At 34.9% G+C, this 20,767-nt stretch overlaps 1 protein-coding gene, 1 non-coding gene and 1 pseudogene across 2 annotated transcripts; 2 read left to right on the top strand and 1 right to left on the bottom strand.

Moving 5' to 3' along the window:
• The first annotated feature begins 70 nt into the window (after window positions 1-70).
• Window positions 71-2,181, top strand: LOC116107060 (annotated as a pseudogene).
• A 4,669-nt stretch (window positions 2,182-6,850) lies between these two features.
• LOC116107059 (ankyrin repeat-containing protein ITN1-like) lies at window positions 6,851-10,322 on the bottom strand. Its single transcript, XM_031393353.1, has 4 exons — window positions 9,794-10,322; window positions 9,536-9,685; window positions 8,821-9,308; window positions 6,851-7,714 (listed from the first exon to the last, which is right to left on the bottom strand). Exons 1-4 carry the CDS (start codon window positions 10,320-10,322, stop codon window positions 6,851-6,853), a joined length of 2,031 nt encoding a protein of 676 aa, XP_031249213.1.
• A 3,608-nt stretch (window positions 10,323-13,930) lies between these two features.
• LOC116107087 lies at window positions 13,931-14,036 on the top strand. The gene has a single exon (XR_004124400.1). It is a non-coding gene; the product is annotated as a small nucleolar RNA R71 (small nucleolar RNA).
• The last annotated feature ends 6,731 nt before the right edge of the window (window positions 14,037-20,767 follow it).

The following is a 20,767-nucleotide window of genomic DNA, read 5'->3' as shown; positions in this document are numbered from 1 at the left end:
GAATAACACAGTTTCAAACAACTGTAACATGTCCTTGTATTACAGATAATTGCTGAAATATGGAAATGTGATGATAGATGCACGGTCAACTGGAAAATATTATCATTGTAAGCATTTGTGACTTGATTCTGATATATATTATACTTTTGTTTGAGTATAAAATGATCATTCTCCCTCATTTTGATTTTTTGAGAAAAGTTATGAGTATATTTACATGTCTCTGCGTTGTAGGCTTATGGGACGTGCTGCTCCATATTACTCTTGAGTGTGCATTGCAAACTCACCCGAACATCCCATTATTGGAGAAGGGTTACTCATTATGTTATTGCTCAACTTTCAAATGACTTGCTTGGTTAAGATTCTCATGTTCTTAATAAACGTTGCTGGTCTAGCATTAAGACATTTTTGTATCTTTATGAACAATTAGTGGAATTATGTATCTTTGGCACAATCATGATAAGTTCTATGGACTTATCTCCCTTATCCCAAGTCACTGAGAAAATCGAGTGAAAAGCTTGTTTCTTGGCTACTGTTTGAACCAAAAGAATGCATACACATTGGTATCACTTCCATGGTATTCCAATATGTTTTCTATTGATTGAAAATGTAAACGGTGTCAAATATTATAGAGAGACTTGATAGATCTAAGCACCCGACATTGCTAAATGAGTTAGCAAATACGAGAAAGATCTATGGTTTTAAGCACCTATTTGTTCTCTGTATTCGATGACTTGGAACTAAGCTTTTTTAACAAATCTTCCTTTGACTGGGATATCTCTTTCTGCAGGTTGCTGCAAGAAGCAAACACTGAAAAATGTTCACAGACTACATTGTAAACATATCTGTAACGTTTTGGACTTGGTTACAACTATGGGTCATACTCATTCCAGAAGGTTTAATTGATTTTTACCTGAGGTACTTTTCTTAATTGTATTTATATCTTTTTTTTTTTTTTACTCCTTTTTCCTTTACAGTTGTGATTCTAAAAGTCAAATTATGCACTCCTAATTCCTGTATTGTCTTTTGACTGTTTTCAATGATACTGACATGCAGGTGCAGCAGCTTATTGCAGAACGAATGATTCTTGCCCATGATGTTGTTGATGAAATGGCTATGGAAAAGAAACTCACTATCATCTCACAGCTTTTTGAGTTTACCTCAAGCTATCAAGAACAATGATGCTTGAAAGAGATCCCCATGGAAATGTCCAGGTGTGTACTTTATATTGCTGTTCTTGTGTTTGACTTGCGCTAATGATTTTCCTGTTTTGTTTTATCTTGTATCTCTTTCCTCTTGTAGGTTGCCAAGATGAAACAGAAAAAATGTTGATTCAAATGGTTGAGACTGAGTTGGAGAAGAGGTACAGGAAGGTGCATATAAAGGCCAATTTAAGGGCAGTCCCACTTTTCGGGTATTTAATATTCTTAACCTATAAATCCTTTTGAGTCACAAGTTCTAATAATTAGTAGTGTTATACTGGAGCTTAAGTGTTATGGTAGATGAACTGAGCCAATGGAGAGTGCTTATTTTCATGTGAGTTTCAGTGTCTACATATTTGACAATGTTTACGCATAAGAAACTTTGTTTAATTTTGGATTCCTTGCATTAGTTGTAAACTTCTGTGTATTTCATATATGCGTATGAAGGAAGATGTGTTGCCAACAACTTTGATCTTCCTACTGTTATGCATTGGGTTATGGTGCTGGAGCTCTCCTTCATAGCGGAAAAACCGGCTTGATATCATCGGTTAGTACTTTTAACCTCCTCGTTTAATTACTGTGCTACTTGACGATTAATAACTTAGTTAACTGTTTTGTTTGTAATTCTGGTGATATATCCAGTTTGGAAATTTGAGTGCCCAGTGTATCAATGGACTGTAGGTGGAACTGCTCTGACCGCATTAATGGATGTGGGAGGAGACATGGTATGTGAAACTTTCCCTCAACACCTCTTTGTCACCTATCATCAAGAAGCAATACTGTAAAGAATTCGCTGTACCTATAAACTCTCTGGAAATATTACTTCTTACTGTTAATGGTATTTACTGCACTGTTCGTCATCAAAAAAATTTTCTTGATTAAAATTGTTTCGAGGAGATATTAAGGGTGTTTCTGTTTTTTGCAGGTAATTCACCCTGTGATCAAGAAGGCCATGGTGGAACTTGATGGTAAGAATCATTAATGCGCACTTTATCTTTTTTAGCGTATGAGCTCTAAATTAGTTCTTGCACTCTGCATGAACTACTTCATCTCGAACAGCTAAGTGACGTTTATTCGTAAATGATTTTTCAGGTGCTCCATTTAAAATTTGCATCCTTGCGGGAGGAATGGGCCCCAAAATCGATACATTAGTCCTGGTTGGTCCTGACTTTAATATTTCTTTCAATAATTTTACCTCATTTTATGGCTTTGTTGGCCAGTTAGAATCTGGACCTGCAGTATTAAGATTATACGACTCTCTTTTAGCTATCATTCATACAAAACCTAACGCGTTTCATGGATTCTGTTTCCAGTCCTATTCAATTTGTCAGTCCAACATTCACTGCCGTTATCACACACTGCTCTTGGCTTGGTGCTCAAGTTTAAGCGTGCTATCAATCATCCTCAAGACGGAAGTTCATACGTCTAAGAAAACATAACAACTCATTGTGTTCTTCATCTCTGATGTATTTTGTTTATCTCATTTAATGTAAGAATTTTTTCTTTACATTTTTGGGGCTTTCAGAAGAATGTTTTGAGATAGTAAGCATCGTGTGGTGAAACTTTTTACACTATACACCTATTCTCTACATATATAGTATAATTTTAACATCAAAATTTAGCACCAGACCTTGTATTCTTTTAATACTACAGCAAACAATATATAATGAGATCGGTACATGGCGTTGTTAGCGGGGGTGGGGGGTGGGGGCAGCCCATAAACTTACACGCCCTCTGCATCATGAGTACAATATATCAGATTAAGCCAATTAAAGATCAATCAATCTAAAGACTTCAACAACTAAATCAATAATTTAAAAATGAAAGCACTAAGGAGGAGAAAAACCTTTACAAAGGCACAAGGCTCCAACGCAGCAAAACCAAAGAAGAAAAAAACAACTGAAAAAAATACAAAGTCTTCGCGCAGGACCACAAACTAAAGCACAAAACGCCAACAAAAAAAAAAGAGCAATCACGCTCCATCAAAAACCTGCACCTGGAGATTCACAGCAGCAGCAAAGCCACACCAGCAGGATCAACACACCACCATAACAGACCGCCTCAAAAAGGACAACACACACAAAAAGCCAGCAGAAGGGAACAACCACACTGGAGCAGCAACTTCACCAAACATGCAGACTTACACCACCACCCCCAAACCAGCCAAAAAAACAAAGATTACACTTCGCACACACTAAAACCAGCACAACATCCTCGTGTAGAAAACCAGCCCAACCAAGGAGAATAATCAACATGACTACCTCCTTCAAGGCCTGCAAAGAAAAAAACCAAAAACCAAAATTCTCTATATGCCCCAACCACGGCCAAACTATGAACAACCATCACTCCCCACACAGAAACATAGCAAAACAAAACTAGGCAGTCCAGAGAACAAAAAAACTGCCCCAGCCAGCCCACAATCTCAACAACCAGAAAGCAAAACATAGATCAGTCATCCATAAACAAAGGAAAAACGAAACAAAAACGTGGACAACACCCCCAAACACCACGCAAACAATAGTCCACCTAACAAAGCACCCCACATCTCCACTTCAACGAATCCAGCACCATTACCCCCAAACCATACCTCCTCTTCCCACAAGCCAAAAAGGAACCATCGCCAACCCCCAACCCACAGAGGAAGCGAACAGACCAGTGGTTCCAGAACAAGAAAAATTGAAACCACCTCCAACCTCCCACCCCCACAAGAGAGAGAGAACAAACAGCCAGTCGTTCTAGGTTGAACAGAGGCAACAGAGGATTAATTGAATCAAAGTCAATGAGATGAATTACCTACTCTGTTAACCTTCGGTTTTCGTTGCTCGTTGTAGTCGACAATTTATTTACCATCACCCGTAAGCAACCCTACGTCATCTGTTATGCAACGGAAACATACACTCCACGCTAGCTATTGAATATAATAATAATAAGTAATAAATATAAATAAATAGCTAAATTAAATGAAAAATAAAGAACCAGGAATTAACGAGATTTGGTATTGAAACATACGTCTTTGGGCGCTGCAAAAGAAAACTCCACTATCTCCAAACAATATTACAAACTTTTGGACAATACAACAAATACCACAACAAATGAGAAGATCAATAAACTTGCAAACTAAAGGGTCCTTAAAGAAAGAACCCTAAATAAAAGAAGTATAATGGAATTACAACTTGGGATACATACAAATTATTTAGTCCTTCTATATAGGCCCCAAAATTTTCCACTTTTCATTCCTTTTCAGTGGACAAACTAACTTTTTGGCCTATTCATATAAGTCTCTAAACTTTCTCCATTTCACTTCCACCCTATGTGATTTGCTAAATAAGCCATTTTTCCAACAAATCTCCACTTTGGTGAATTAGCAAACCTTCAAAGTTTTATTTTCTTCTGTCAAATTTTCAACACCTTCAAATGCGCCAAATGGCATAGTCAAGCTTGCAGGATGTTGATCAAGTTCAAACAATAAATGAACTTGACCCTTGTCCACTATTGAAGTCAACATGTCTGGAGATTATCTTCTGTGCCAATGTTCTAGAGAATCATTTTCCCATTTTCAATATAATCCCACACAAAAACTAAACCAATACTATAGTACATAATATACTGTAGAAATCATTTCACAACTTGCAAATGTCCTTTGCCAGGATCATGCATATGCCTGCTCACCATACTATCGCTTGTGAAATACAGCCTTGTGTACCCATGGCCCATCATACATTGATCAAATCACTTGTACTATTGCTTGGTGACACTTCAAATTATATACGATTTCTTCAACTGCAAACCAAATTTTTCTTTCCAACAACCCTATAATCATCTGGCTGGTCTTGTAGATTTCCTCTTCCAAACTACCATTGAAAATGCGATTTTCACATCCAAGTGAACTAGTTCAAAATCAAACATGACACTAAGGTTAGCAAATTAGAATGTCTTTACCACAGGAGAAAACACTTCACTGTAATCAAATCCTTCCATTTGAGCATATCCCTTGACTACCAACCTAACCTTGTGCCGAACATCTTCTCTTTAGGAAATCCCTTCTTCTTTGCATACACCCATTTGTACCCAATCGCCTTCTTATGTAAGGATCGCATTTCATCATTCATGGCCGGTTCCATGATTCACAATTTAAACTCCTAACTACTTCTTTATAAGTAATAGGAATATCACACTTACGATTGCAAGTGCATAACCACCATATTAGCGAAATGAGCAGGCTTGCGATTTTCGTCTTAACCTATTGTATGCAATCGATTCCTGTTACTGAGGAGATTCTTGGGGTAAAATCTCCTTTTCATCAAGAGTATCAATATTAGTCACCTTGAATCACTTCTGTCTCGTGGACACACTATCTGGTTCAACTATTGTTTCAAACTCCCCTATTGTCGAGTATGCTCCACACACATATGCCACAACTGAGCATTTCAATCTGCATCTCTTGTCGACTGCAGCCCCGTTCCAATAATTGTACTACCATTATAGTAATACAAGTTGTTTTCTCCTTGTGCCTTTCATTACCACAAGAGCGTCTGAAAAAACTTTTAGAATTCCTCTCGCATATTCACCATGAAGCTTTTAGATTCCAAGGCTCCCAAAGAGATAATGCTTTTTCAACTTTGGTACATACCGAATATCTGTCAACGTTCTAGTTGAGCCATCGTGGTTCTTCAACCGAATTGAACCTATCCCAATTGTTTTACAAGCATCTCATTGCCCATATAAACAACTTCATCACGTTCTTCAAAATTAAAGAACCATCCTGGTGAGGACACATATGATAGGTACTATTTGAACCATAATCCACTCATTTGATCCAGAGGTGGATGGTAGGCTAACTAACATAAATTTGACTCATCCTCTTCACGCTCAACACACGCATGCATCGGAAGCAGCTTTGCCCTCTTTCTTTTTCAACTTCGGACAATATTTCTTCCGATGCCCATTCTCACGACAAAAGGCACATTGATCCCTATTGAGTTTTCCCTTCGACGAGATCTTCCTCTTCTCATTCTTACGACTCTGACTCCACCCTTTGTGCTACAAGTGTTTCTGCTGACTCATCTCTATTCCCTTCTAATCCTTTTTTTTAATTTCAGGATTGGACGAGTGGAACAAACTTCTTCAAAGGCCAATTTAAAAATATTAAAATGGTAGGAAGTTGTCAATCAACGCTTTGAATTTGATCAACAAAAATAAAAGTTTACAAAAACTAATTTTAATAATAAAATTTAATAATTATTTTAGTCTTTTGACATGTGTTATATATCCTCACTTAAAAGTAAATCACTGACAATCCCAATTAGACTAGCCTTGGCGGCTTAGAAGCTTCAGTTGAATCTGAAGATTCAACAATCAGCTCGCTGACCTGTCAAATGCTAACTTAATTAAGAGTAGACTAAAAAGTAAGTTGAATTGGCAAACTACCTTGAAAACTGGAAACACACAACTTATTCTCCCAAGTTACTCAGCAACGTCGAGCATGCTACCACGCTCTACAATCAACAAGACACACCCTTAATAAATATTTAGTCAGAAATTAATAAATATACAACCCTTTTATTATATTCTAATACAACTCTCTTGCACTGATGACATATCAGCCTCCTTTACCATTTCGAGCAACTTATATAAATCCCTCATACTGGGGATCAAGCCCCATGATCATCAATCTTTTTGGACAACTCATCAATCTTCTTGGACAACTCATCATTCTTTGGAAGCTTCTTAAACCGTTTACGAAAATCAGCCATAGAAATCCACTTTTTAACCTTCTTATTCCACTTCGGAACCTTCTTATTCTGAACCTTCTTAATCCACTTGAAAAGCTTGAGGAAAGTATCCTTAAATGCAACGTACATAGGGAACTGCGTGAGTGCAAATATGCTCACCGGAAAAAATGCAGCAGTATAAATGAGAGTGGTGGTCCAATGTGGTTTTTGATAACGAACAATGAGCAATAATGTTGCCGCGAATGCAAGCATTGTTGTAGTCAACGCAACGAAGAGTAAGGAGAAGCCTATTGTCAGTTTTCGAGGGAGTCTGTGATGGAATTCTTCATAACTAAAAGGTGAAGTGAGGACGGATAAGAACATTACCACCGAGGTCAAGGAGCAGGCTAAAGCAACAACATCCATGACTGTGAAAACCAAGAAGAAATTGTTGTTAAGGAAAATTGGATAACCCTTCTCATTGGAACCTCCAGGTACGGTGTAGGCAGCTGCAAACACCACGGTGGCGACGAGAACAGCCACTGCAGAGCAAGACTGAGAAGTTCCTTTTACCCATTCCTGTGCTTCTTTGAGTAGTTCATCGTGCTTCAGCTTGAACAGTTCTTTGCAATTGTAATTATTCTTCTTTTCTTTATTATCTTTTTTCTTCTCTTCCTTACTGTCTTTATTATCATCTTTCTTCTCTTCCTTACTGTCTTTATTATCATCTTTCTTCTCTTCCTTATTGTCATCTTTTAGAGTCACACGGAGCATGGCAAAATGGGTGGGCACTAACTTCTCCACCTGCTGCATAGATGCACAAATATAAGATAAGATAGAGTACATTCCATGGAAGACTTAATTAATTAACTCATCATTAAATTTTTATGTATAGAAGACTACCAATCCTTGTGTTGGTCTCCTAAACATCCAATAGATTTTTCATCTTCATTGTCTCTGATTTTTGCAACACATGCACTTTATCTCTAAGTTTTACTTTATTTAATTTATGTTTAAATAGTTATTTTTGTCCTTAAGATACTTCTAAAAGAGACCGGAAAATACGATTCAATAAAAAGAAGGTATCATGTTCTATATTTTTCTANAATTTTTATGTATAGAAGACTACCAATCCTTGTGTTGGTCTCCTAAACATCCAATAGATTTTTCATCTTCATTGTCTCTGATTTTTGCAACACATGCACTTTATCTCTAAGTTTTACTTTATTTAATTTATGTTTAAATAGTTATTTTTGTCCTTAAGATACTTATAAAAGAGACCGGAAAATAAGATTCAATAAAAAGAAGGCATCATCCTCTATATTTTTCTAGATATAAACCCAAAAAAAAATTGCTAAACAAAGGGATACTTGAAGGGGCAAATACTTTTTTATATCAATGCAGTTTAGTATTAAAAATGAAATAAATAAATAAGTCTTTTCATGCGTTAAATAATCAAATTTTTACCTTCGTCTAGTTTATCATACGCTCTTACAAAACACATGAACATTTCCTATGATAAAAAACTATAAAGATCATTTAATAGATTTATTAGAATAAGAATTTTGAATATGAACAACGGGTTTTTCTCAATCTTTGGGGTTTAATCAAATAATATTCCCCTGAGATTTCAGAAAAACCAGAAGTTCTCATACCGTTAGTAAACTGTAAGAGTATTGTTAGAATTTTTAACATGAGTTAATAAATATTTACAAATTACTTTTCTATTGTTTATTTTTATACCAATAACTTAACGGCAGAATGATTTTTGGTATTATTATAACCACAGAAGAATTTTAGTTATTTGATCATACCTAGGGGGATTTTTGTTATAAGCCTATAAACAATCACATTATTCAATAAAAAAATAAAAAATAAGTAGTAGTAGTAAAGATTTGTAGAACGCTTACTTTGTACCACTTTAACTCTTCTTGTAGATGGTATGCAGGACCACGGTCAATATCTGCATTATCATTGGTCATGTCTCCAGCATAGTGTAAAATGGTACAGCCACATATGTCGATCCCTCGGACTAACTTTTTCATTGGTATATTCTTCTCTTTCACAAGATCGAAGATTTCCTTTTGACGGTGCATGATAGCGATATGTAACATATTCCGCTTCCTATCATCGATATACTCAGCCAACTGGGGCGTTTGTTTAAGTATCTCCTTGACAATCTCTAGTATTCCTCTTTCAGTAGCCAGTTTTGAAACTTCACTATTTCCTGGTGTTGGCAACAAACCAAAGAGTATTTTTTGAGCAATCTGCACCCACGTAGTATCTTTTTTTATCAGCTTCAGGGTGAGTTTAAAAGCAAGATTATGCTTTCTCTTATCTTTCAAGATTCTTCTCAGTATTGGCAACCCTATTCTTCGTTTTGCATCAATCAGAGGACCTGTGAATTTTAGAAAATAAAGTATACAGATCATTAGTCAACGAGATACCCTAAAGTTAGAACTATTGCTCTATTAATCACTCTTATAAAGCTCTGGATAGAAAGGTATCATTTTATTCGCATATTTCTTTATTAACAAATTAAGATGAAAACTATAAAGAGGATATATTAAATGCAAACAGTTATTATATATTTTAGTGTAGAAGTGGAAATCGTACAGTACGTACAAAAGTAGAGGAGTCTTTTCCACATGCTCATTCGGTAGCCACTTCTGAAAGCAGAGGGCATAGTAGCGAGCAGTTCAAGACTGGTTATGCCATCTCCGTCCTCTAATGTTCCTAACGACTTATCCAGTTTCAGTAACATTAAAGCCGTTTCTGCAGCGAAATTAGAATAGAAAATAGCACATCAGACACCAGTTGAATACTTCAATTTAAAGCAAAAATAAACTAGCTAAATGGCATTGGGAGAGATCAGAGAGAGACCAAAGTTCTCTCCTTGGATGGCAGCATGCAGAATGGAGGTCTCAGGCCTTTTTTTATTGCGGTGAACCTTTTTCAGCTCTCCATTTGTACAACTTTTTGGAGCTAAATGTCTGACCACCTCTTCTTTCCCATATGCAGCAGCTTTGAACAGTGGGGTTTCGCCTTCGACATTTGTAACCTCAAGGAGCGGCGGGGTTTCGCCTTCGCTATTTGTAACCTGAAGAATCTTCTTATCGTGTGCCACCAAGAGATTTATCGCCTCAATGTTACCATCGGCGGCAGCCTCATGAAGAGCTGTGTTTCCGTGGATATTCGTTGCCGAATATGCAGACTTTGTGATAGAATCCACTTCAGCAATTTTAAGGAGACTTTCAAGCGGTTTTTTACTTTTGCTGAACGCTGCCAAGCGAAATAAAGTGTCCCCGTCGGGTGTTTGAGGAAATATCAAATCAAAACCCGATTGTCGCTTGCAGATATTCTCCAGTTCATCCCACTTCTTGTCCAAGGCTAACTGATAAGCCGTCGCCATTTCTCCAATTCAATAATTTCCCTATGGAGGCAAGAAAAGAATTAATGGAAATCATCCAACAAAAAATTTGCAAAATTTTTCTCTTAGTAATTTTACATAATCATTGTATCGATTGTATTGTATCTCGTAATGTTTCAGGTGGGGAGTGATCCAGCTGGCTACACATATATAGGGTGCTATTATTTATTGGGTCCACCTACTGAAAGATCAATATAACAAAAAATATTTGATTATATATATATAAATAAAAAATTAACATTAGAGATGTAAAATAAGCCCGACCTACGCTGAGCTCAGGCATATGTTATACCCGGAAGGGCCAGAACCGGGCCTAGCTTTGATAAGCCTGGCCTAGGCTCAGATCTATTATATAAAGTTTTGAAATTTACTAGTTTTAAGCCTTTAACCCCCTAAAAACTACATAACAACTTTTATAAATTAAAATTTCAAAAAAGCATTTTAAACATTTTTAATTCGATTTTGACTTGAAATCTCTAGTTTCAAAAAAACCAAGCATGTCAATATCCAACCATTGTAAACAAAATCTTGAAAAGTAACGCAATGGGAAACTCTTCTTAATTCAAAGTTTATATAAACACAGAAAATATTACATATATCATCAAGAATTAGTAATCTTTTAACAATATTTTTAAATACATATACCTGGAAGTGTGAGAGTTTTCCGATCTCACTTGACTCCAGCTATGGCTGAAGTTCTTCACACCTTAGAGAGTGAGGAGAGAGTAGATCAAGAGACATACCACAAATAGCTATAGCCTGTTGGGAGATAGATGTTTGAGGAGAAAAACTTCAACCACACAAGGGAAATTATCTTAATGCATTGATTTTGGAGATATTTTTGGCAGTTTGAAACTATTTATAATCAAACCTTGGGTGGGAAATTGTCATTCACTCTACTATTTCTTTATCAATGAATCAAGCAAAGAACATAAACCACTTTAACTTTATGTTTAACTTCTTTATTTCTAATAAATTTTAGAGCACTCTACATAACCAGGCAGAAATAACTTATATTACCCATGCATGAAACTTATAATCAAATTAACCAATAATCCACTCAATTTAAATCTTCAATCCTTGAATAGTTATATTGTATAAATTGTATGATAAATAATAAATTAATTCATGTGAATTGAAATGATATGCAATTTTCACTTAACTAGGAGAACCTTTATGTGATTCTAAATACTATCTCAACGTACTATATGTCAACTAGTTAAGCAAATGGCTATAGCCTATTGAAAGATAGTTGTTTGAGGAGAAAAACCTCAACTACACAAAGGAAATTATCTTAATGGATTGATTTTGGAGATATCTTTGGCAGTTTGAAAATATTTATAATCAAACTTAGTTGGGAAATTGTCATTCACTCTACTATTTCTTTATCAATGAATCAAGCAAAGAACATAAACCACTTTATGTTTAGCTTTTTTTATTTCTAATAAATTTTAGAGCACTCTGCGTAACTAGGCAGAAATAATTTATATTACCCATGTATAAAATTTATAATCAAGGTAACCAATAATCCACTCAATCTAAATCTCCAATCCTTGAATAGTTATATTGTATAGATTGTATGATAATTAAATAATAAATAAATTCATGTGAATTGAAATGGTATGCAATTTTAACTTAACTAGGAAAATTTTTATGTGATTCTAAGTACTATATCAACGTGCTATATGTTAACTAATTAAGTGAAGAACATTTATTATTTGGCCTTATATATATACATATATATAACTTAATCTTTACGTAATTCCAAATACTATTTCAACGTACTGTATATTAATTAAGCAAAGAACATCTACTCTTTGGCTTTTTGGACCACCCACCCCGAGAATTGGCCCCTTGACTAGGTCAAGGCCAGGGTCGGATTTAAAAACATTGGCTATGACCAATTCATTTTTGTTTGTTGGTTTTCTTTATTCATTTTTTTCCTATGTTTTTTAAGATGAATTCAAGAGCGAATTGGCTTGACATAGTAAATAAAAAAATAAAGCTGCCTCTTTTATTCACCCTAGAAAACAGCTGGGAAGGCCTGCAAAGAATTAATTAAGCAAGATATACACAATTCTAGTTCTTCTAAATAGATCTTAAGAGTCCAAAAGAGAAGCTTGATCAACACCTTTGCTTTACTCATGGGTTTGTGTTCACTGTCCCACAGACATGGAGAACAAATTATAATGCCTTTAATTTCCACATAAAATGTGACAGTTTAGCTCATCTTTAATATATTCTTGTCAATGTAAATTAATTACTAATGATCTTTATCTTTATTATACTTTTTATCATAGTGAGCTTTATCTTTTATTATATTCTCAGTAGCAATGAGCTTTATCATTTATTCAAGTAAAGTAGCGATACTTCTTCATTTACAAGGATAAAACTAGCCCTTCTAAAAGCTTATGAAATATCAGATAACACAACAATTGTTATCTTCCTAAATCCGTGGAATTTAAACAAGCGACATAGAGAGATATGGGAAAAGATTTAGAGATCAAGGGCGATGAACTAGTTCCAGCTCGGGAATCCATTGCAAGAATGAAACAGCCTCAAAGAGCCTCACTGAAGGACTGGGAAGGCTTCAAGGAATTCTACGAAACCAATCCTGACAGCTTGTTCCACAATTATTTATATTACTCACTCATGAAATTTATAATCAAATTAACCAATAATCCACAATTTAAATCTCCAATCCTTGATTAGTTGTATTGTATAAATTGTATGATAAATAATAAATAAATTCATGTGAATTATCATGATATGTAATTTACACTTAACTAGGAAAACCTTTATGTGATTCCAAATATACTATTTAAACATACTATATATTAACTAATTAAGTAACCAACATTTACTATTTGGCTTTTCTTTGAAATATATATATGCAATTTTCACTTATGAGTGAGAACTTTTATGTTATTCTAAATACTATCTCAACATACTATATGCTAACTAATTAAGCAAAGAACATTTATGTACTATAAAGGACATTTATGTACTATTTGGCTTTTCTTTGCAATATATATATGCAATGAATAAAGCTATTTGTAGAGACTCCCATACAAAGAGAGTTTGTACAAACTTATGTGGGACGTTACATAGTATGTCACGTGACATTAAAAACTGCATAATTTAATGTCACATCAATATCATTTGACTCATCATGTCACGTGGCACTACATAATATGTTACGTCAATTTGTATAAACTCTCTTTATGTAAGAGTTTGTACAAATAACTTTACCTATATGCAATTTTCACTTAAATATGAGAACATTTATATGATTCTAAATACTATCTCAAAGTACTATATGTTAACTAATTAAACAAAGAACATTACTATTTGGCACGTACTATATGTTAACTAATTAAGAAAAGAATATTTACTATATTTGGTTACAACAACTGATGTCATATCCTTTCTAATGACTATTGGTAATTATTCGTAGCCATCTCTTCAAGTAATCTGTAGGCATCTTAAAGACTTTTTCCCATTAAAGTTCCTCCTTTTGCAACGTCTATCATTGATCAAATCGTTGGTACCAAACCGTTATGAAAAGTTTGCACCACAAGCCCAGGGGTAGGCCATGATGAGGACACTTTCGTAATAAATCCTTGTACCTCTCCCAAGCTTCGTACAATGATTCTAGCTCCATTTGAATAAAAGTTGCGATGTCATTTTGCATCTTCGTTTCGTTGTTTTTGCTAAAGGAAAGTACTTGGCCAAAGAAATTTTGGGCTAGATTCTCCCATGTTTTGATTGACCCTACTGCAAGCGAATTCAACCACCCTTTTGCCTTGTCCCTTAATGAGAATGGAACAATTGTAGTCTTATGGCATCAACTGACACTCTATTGTGCTTGAAAGTATCACAAATCTCAAGAAAATTTGCTATTTGACTGTTTGAATCATCGTTGAGCATTCCAACAAACTATCACCGATGTCTAAATCATTTGTATGATGACTGGTTTTATTTCAAAGTTGTTTGCCTGAAAATTTGGTCGCCTTACGCTTGGAGTTGTACTGGTCACCAAAGGCAAAGCACAGTCTCTCAAAGCTCTTTGATCATTTGCCTTCTTAACTTGATTGTCAATGGTTTGTTGTGTGCTTGTAGAGCCTTCTTTTGCTTTTCTCGACAGCCGACAAGTCTATTCAATCTCTGGGTCAAATGATAATAATTCTACGCTTTTTCAACGTCTCATAGACAACAAAGACTTCTGAAAAATGGGAAAACTCAAGTAAATTAAAACTTAACAAAAAGAGAATTGATTTAGAACAAAAATACTGAAAAAAAAAATTCAAAACAAGAATAACAGCAGCAAATAAACTTAAACAAAGATTAATTAAATAAATAAAAAATTCTAATTAATGTAGAGTTGTTTTTTTACATTTTTGCTATTCTGAATCTAATAATCAAGTCAGACTATATGATAAAGCTGCCTAACTCAAAGCTGTCTTGAATTAAAATATTTTTTGTTATTTTTAATTAATTTTGATGCCTTCAAGTATATACGCAAGTTTTCTCCATATTTTTGGCAAAGGTAACCACTTAGCCAACACAGATTTCACATGGAGTCCCTCACGCGTATTTGTATATATACCAATGGTTTAGCGAAATGTCAAGCTTCCCTTGGTTTCATAAATTCTATATTCTCACACTTAAAGTAACACTGTTAGTCACAGGTGGATTCTGATACAGAGCAAAGGGTGCTATTATCAAACTGTCCTCTTATCTTCTTCTTTCATCTCCCCCTTCTTCTCTTCTACCGCATATATATACTCCATGGTTTAGCGAAATGGCAAGTTCCCCCTGGTTTCATAAACTCTATATTCTCACACTTAAAGTAGCATTGTTAGTGACTGTTGGATTTTGACATAAATGCAAAAGGTGTTATTTTCAAGTTGTCCTCTTATTTTCTTCTTCTTCTTCTTCATCTCCCCCTTCTTCTCTTCCGCTACTTCTCTCTCCCTCCCTCAACCACATCCTCCCATTTCTCTCTCTAACTAGCAGTCACACTCCTCTCTTCCTCCCTTAGGTACACAATTGTGCACTAAAGTCATGTGAGAGAACTCTCTCGACATCATGTGAGAGAACTCCCCCCCCCCCCCCCCCCCCCCCCCCCCCCCCCCCCCCCCCCCCCCCCCCCCCCCCCCCCCCCCCCCCCCCCCCCCCAAGCACACGATTACGCAAGCATCAGATTGAGAGAACTCTTTGAATCCAATGTTGTGCCTTTGTCTTTTCTTTGCATTGCCTGCTGCTCACAGGATGCTCGCCTGATTGGATCTCATTGAGACAATTGATTGCTTGATTTGAGTTGTGTGCCTCTTGATTGAGACAATCGATTGCTTGATTTGAGTTGTGTGTTGTTGGCATCTAGGCCGAAGAGGGTGGCAAATTTATTTGTCATGGCGGCCTCAATGATGCGAACGACGTTGCGGTTTTTGTTGTTGACAATGCCGTGGAAGTTGAAGTGGAGTGGTTGAGCTTTGCTTTTTTAGGCGAAGGGATTTTGAAGAAGTGGTTGGATTTTGAAAAGGTTAAAAGTGAGGGAGAGGAGGATTATGAGAAGAATCGGGATGAGTTTGGGATGGTGGTGGTGGCGGCGACGGTGGTCATGGCTTATGTGAGGTTTTGGGGTGGATTATCTCATTAAAAATATAGATCTAATCTATTACTAACATGTATTTTGAGTTTTATTAATTTGGATTGATTTGAGTTGTGTGTTGTTGGATTCTCGAATTGTTTTAGATTTGGATCTAGGGTGTTTTGATTTTGGGGTATGAAATTTGGTAGGTGTCGGCAATGGCTAGGTGGTGGCTTTGCCGTTGGCTTGCCATGAACAAGAGGGTGTGGTGACGTCGATTAGGTGGTGGGTGAGAGAGAGATGTTTTTTTGCATAAATGATAGTATTAAAATATAGTAAATGACTATTTTAGCCTTTAACTGTTAAAAGAAACGAAACGGTTTGAATTTAAGGGTAGGAATCTAGAATTTATGAAACCAGAGGTGGAAACTTGCCATTTCGCTAAACCTTGGGTGGGAAAATGTCGTTTACTCTATATATATATTGGCTTTACTTCTATTATTATTATCCTTATAATTAATGGCGTGTTTGGTTAAAGGTCTAGGAAGATTACTTCAGTAATCTATGTTTGATTCCAGACATCACTTTGTTTGGTTGTCAAGTAACAAAAAATTTCAGTGATCATCTAGTACCAATAGTGATTATTGTAGGTGATATAGAGGGTTATGTGATTACTGACCCAAGAGATGTTATTAAAAGATTACCGAGATAATCTAATTTTCATACCAATTTTAACCTTAATTAAAAAACATTTTGGACACAAATCTTTTCATATGTCTACCAAATAACAATTAACCTAATTGTGCGAACTAAATTCTGTAACCTCATAAATTAATTTTTTGGACAAAAAGGCCCCTCATTTTACATACAGTAATCTTAATCTTATTACTATTTTACCCCTAAGTAATTAATTTTTGCATAGTGATGCCCTTATTCTGAAAACTATTTACATAAATACCACCCAAAACACCCCAGCCACCCAAGATGATTGCTGGCCGTCGGCCACCACCGATAGTCACCAAAATGGCACACGACTGGTCGGATTTGGCCCACCATGCGCCTATCAAGGACGATCATGCCCGATAGCTGGCAATCATCTTGGGTGGCTAGGGTTATTTTGTTAAATTTTTAACTTTTATTATAGCTGGGATGTTTTAGCTAAATTCTCAAATGTAAGGCATTAAAAGTAATAATCTAACTAATAAAATATTATATTATTATTATTATTAAAAAGGGCAATATTAAAAAATAAGGCCAATTCAGTAAAAGGCTTCTCCCATAATTCTTTTATTCCCCAACCAAACATATTCATTATTTATACCCACTAATTTATTTCAATCTAACCAAACATATATAATATAACATTCCTAGTAATCTTCAAGGTAATCTTCTAGTAATCCTATATTTTCAGTAATAAAATATTCTCGAAACCAAACGCAATCTAAAGGGTAAGAAGTAATAAATTTTGGGTAGGATAAGAATTAATATAACATTCCCAGTAATCTTCAAGGTAATCTATTGGGTGTGTTTGTTTTATTATTTTGGATAAGATTTTTGAAAAAGTTGAGTTTGATGATTATTACAAGGTATGATTTGAAAATTAAAAAAAATACCCCTTAAGTTTGTTAATTTAGCTAAACACCCTGACAATAAAACTTTAAAAATTAACAAAAACACTCCCACCCACCCAATAAATGTCGACAGCTGGCCACCACCGCCGTAGGGTGGCCAGAAGTCGCTATAATGGTGCACGATCGGCTGGATTTGGCCAATCGTGCATCAATATAGCCTTTTTCGGCCATATCCACCGTAGATCTAGCCTAAAAATGCCAGATCTAACCACGTTTAGTCATCAACGATGGCCAAATCTTGGCCATCGTTGAGGATCAACTACAGCCAAAGATCTGGTCGTTTGGCCGTGGATATGGTCGAAAATGGCTAGATCGACGCACTATCGGCCAAATCCTACCAATAGTGCTCTATTACGCTGGATTTTGGCCACCTTCCGATGGTGATGGTTGGAATCTGGCAAATGTGGGTGGATGGGGGTGTTTTTGTCAATTTCTAAACTTTTTTGGGGTGTTTTGTTAAATTAACAAACCTAAGGGGTTTAAAAATAGCTTAACAAAATAGAATTGAATTTTTAGAATAGGTAAACAAATATGTATTTTGAAATCCTACCCAAAATAACAAAACAAACATTAATTTCTCCCAATAAGGTGTTATTTTGATTCTTGTGTTGAAAAGAATTCTCCTCCTACTGTCACTCTGTTAGAGATTAATAAAAGGAAAATTCAATATTGCATATTTGCCTATAATCATTTCATTGGAGGCCAGAAGGTAAACCTTCTAACATCATTCAAATTAATCTATTATATAACTATTAATTTCGAGTTCTGAAAATTTTCACTTTATTTTTTTTCCTTTAAAGTAAGAAACTATATTGAAAAGTGTGCAAGGCACAACATTACATTATCAATTCAAGAGTCCACATGAGTCAAAATTTAATCCCTAAACGAATAGAGAGATACGAAAACCAAAATAACTATAAACACACAAATCACAAACAGTAAAGAGAAAGAAGAAATACGTGTGATTTTATCCTGATTCACCCAAATAATAGGTTGCATCCAACTGAGTCAATAATATTGTAATACTGACTCATCTCTCTCGTTTACAATGAATGTAACTGGTCATATTGTTTGTCATCACTCATTACAAAAGAAAAGCATGTTTATATATTAGGTTTAAAAGACTAAAACCTAATATTACAAGAATTCTTATTCCTAAATCTAAATCTAATAATGAATTAATAACTTAAAGAAATCATTCAGCGACTCTTCATGGAAAAGGCTTGCACCTTCGCTCACTCACTAGGGAGCGGGAGCCCCATCCACTGACTGGGCAACGGGACCCCCAAATGCATCTTGTTGAAGTGATTGACAATTCCAACAATCCTAGGAGAAAGTACACACAGATTAGAGGTTAATTATATTAATTACAGAAACTAATTTACGATGATTAACCTCACTCCTCTGTAATTGTTTAATCTACATTCCTCTAATTTATGCTTGTGACTGAGAGAGTGTTTATAACTATTATTATTATATTACTGAAATGGATCAAGAAAACATAATTAATTGAGAAATAGTTAATTACTATATTAATTGTTTCGAGTATTAAAAGTTAATTAATTTAACATACTTTTTAAATTCAAGAAACAAATATATATTTCATTACATTATGATGTGTCATATGTCACAATCATATAAATTTTTAATTATTTTTAATTTTTAATATTATAATAGAATTTGTGTGGCTGTAGCATATGCCACATCATGATGTTTACAAAATGGTGTAAAAAAATGGTATAAGTGTAGCATTACTCATATATATATATATATAAGATAGTATATAATATATATTTATATATTATTTTTTAATTTTTAATATATATTGATCTATGAATACTAATATATCAATAAAATTAAGTAATGCATGATCATTTTAAACCGTATAATATCATTCTTGAGAAGCATGCTCATTGAATAACAATGTAAAACCCCATTCCTATTTTAGTTAGATTATGAATTGTATTTAGTTAATTAATTCTTTTTTTTAATTTGATTTTTGGTATTGTAGTAAGATAGGGGTATTTCTGTCAGTTTTTAAAGCTGCGTTAAAGGGTGAAATCGAAGAAATAAATCCTGATGGGTTTGCATGTATCAAGAGGGAAAAATTTGGACATTTTTTGCTAGGAAAAGCTTATGTGGCGGGGTTAAAGAAATTTAGAGAAATTGGGGGGCAGAAATAATTTCAGAAAACTGTTTTTGTTTAAAAGAAGAAACTGGGCAGTTCGCCCAAAGGAAGAAGAAGAAAACGAGAGCAGAAGAAAGAAAGGAAAGGAGAAAGAGAGGAGAGAAAGGGGAAAGAAAAAAAAAAGGGGAGAAGAGAAGAAAGAGTGGGTTTGGCCGAGAGATAGAGTGAGAGAGGAAGAGAAGAAAAAAAAAGAAGAACAAAGAGAAAGGGAGAGAATATATTAGTTTTTAAGTCTGTGAACAGTGCATCATCAAATCGTGATCTGGAGCTCATTTGCTGTCCGATCATTTTGATTTTTGGATATGTTGTTCATGAAACACAGGTCTACATTCTGATCGGTGGAGATCGAAATCCAAGCACTGTAATGGGCAGCCAATTATAGGATTAGAAGAGTGAGTGGTTTTAACGAAAACTTTCCTTAACAATTTCAGATCTATGCTTGCATGTTAATTTCTAGTGTGCCATTTTTGTATTTTGATGAGGTTTGAGCTAAATGTGAAGCTTGCTTGGTTTATTTTTCTTTGCATGTTTTCGGACAGATTCCAGAGTGGTTGTTTTGAGTTTTTTTTTTAAAATGAAATGAACTTGCTTGCTAATCGCACTTTGCATGCATTTGGTTTTTCAATAAACTGTGATGGTGGCTGCATATTTTGGTTGCATGCACTCGGCTGGACTGCATTTTGAGAGGTGCTTGAGTTATGTATTTGGACTAAAAGTTGGTTGGTTAAATACACTTGCATGCTTCCAGTCGGACTGTCTTTGAGAAAATTAATTTCCATGGTGTTTTAAAATGCTGGCAGTTAAGGTATTTTGGCTGTTAAAATGTTAAAGAAAGGACTGAGATTTGTGAGGTTGGTAATAATTTTCTAGGTGAAAAGGGCAAATGGGGTGTTTTTTGTCAGTTTTGAAAGTATATTTTAAAAACTTACATTTTACCCCCTATTTTTCCATGAAATCTCATATGTTGGCATGTCTTATCCTTATAGGAAATATTCATATATTATTATTATTATTA

Source organism: Pistacia vera, unplaced genomic scaffold (genome assembly GCF_008641045.1).
Source record: "Pistacia vera cultivar Batoury unplaced genomic scaffold, PisVer_v2 Contig526, whole genome shotgun sequence".
Classification (NCBI taxonomy): domain Eukaryota; kingdom Viridiplantae; phylum Streptophyta; class Magnoliopsida; order Sapindales; family Anacardiaceae; genus Pistacia; species Pistacia vera.
This window is presented reverse-complemented; position numbering and strand designations above follow the sequence as displayed.

What these genes read in the sequence shown, in the direction of transcription:
- LOC116107059 (XM_031393353.1), bottom strand. Translation starts at nt 10,322, where the DNA reads ATGGCGACGGCTTATCAGTTAGCCTTGGACAAGAAGTGGGATGAACTG. An exon ending in GAAAAGACTCCTCTACTTTT is followed by an intron (nt 9,309 to 9,535) that starts GTACGTACTGTA and finishes TAAAATTCACAG; the next exon opens with GTCCTCTGATTGATGCAAAA. An exon ending in AAGAGTTAAAGTGGTACAAA is followed by an intron (nt 7,715 to 8,820) that starts GTAAGCGTTCTA and finishes TCTATGCAGCAG; the next exon opens with GTGGAGAAGTTAGTGCCCAC.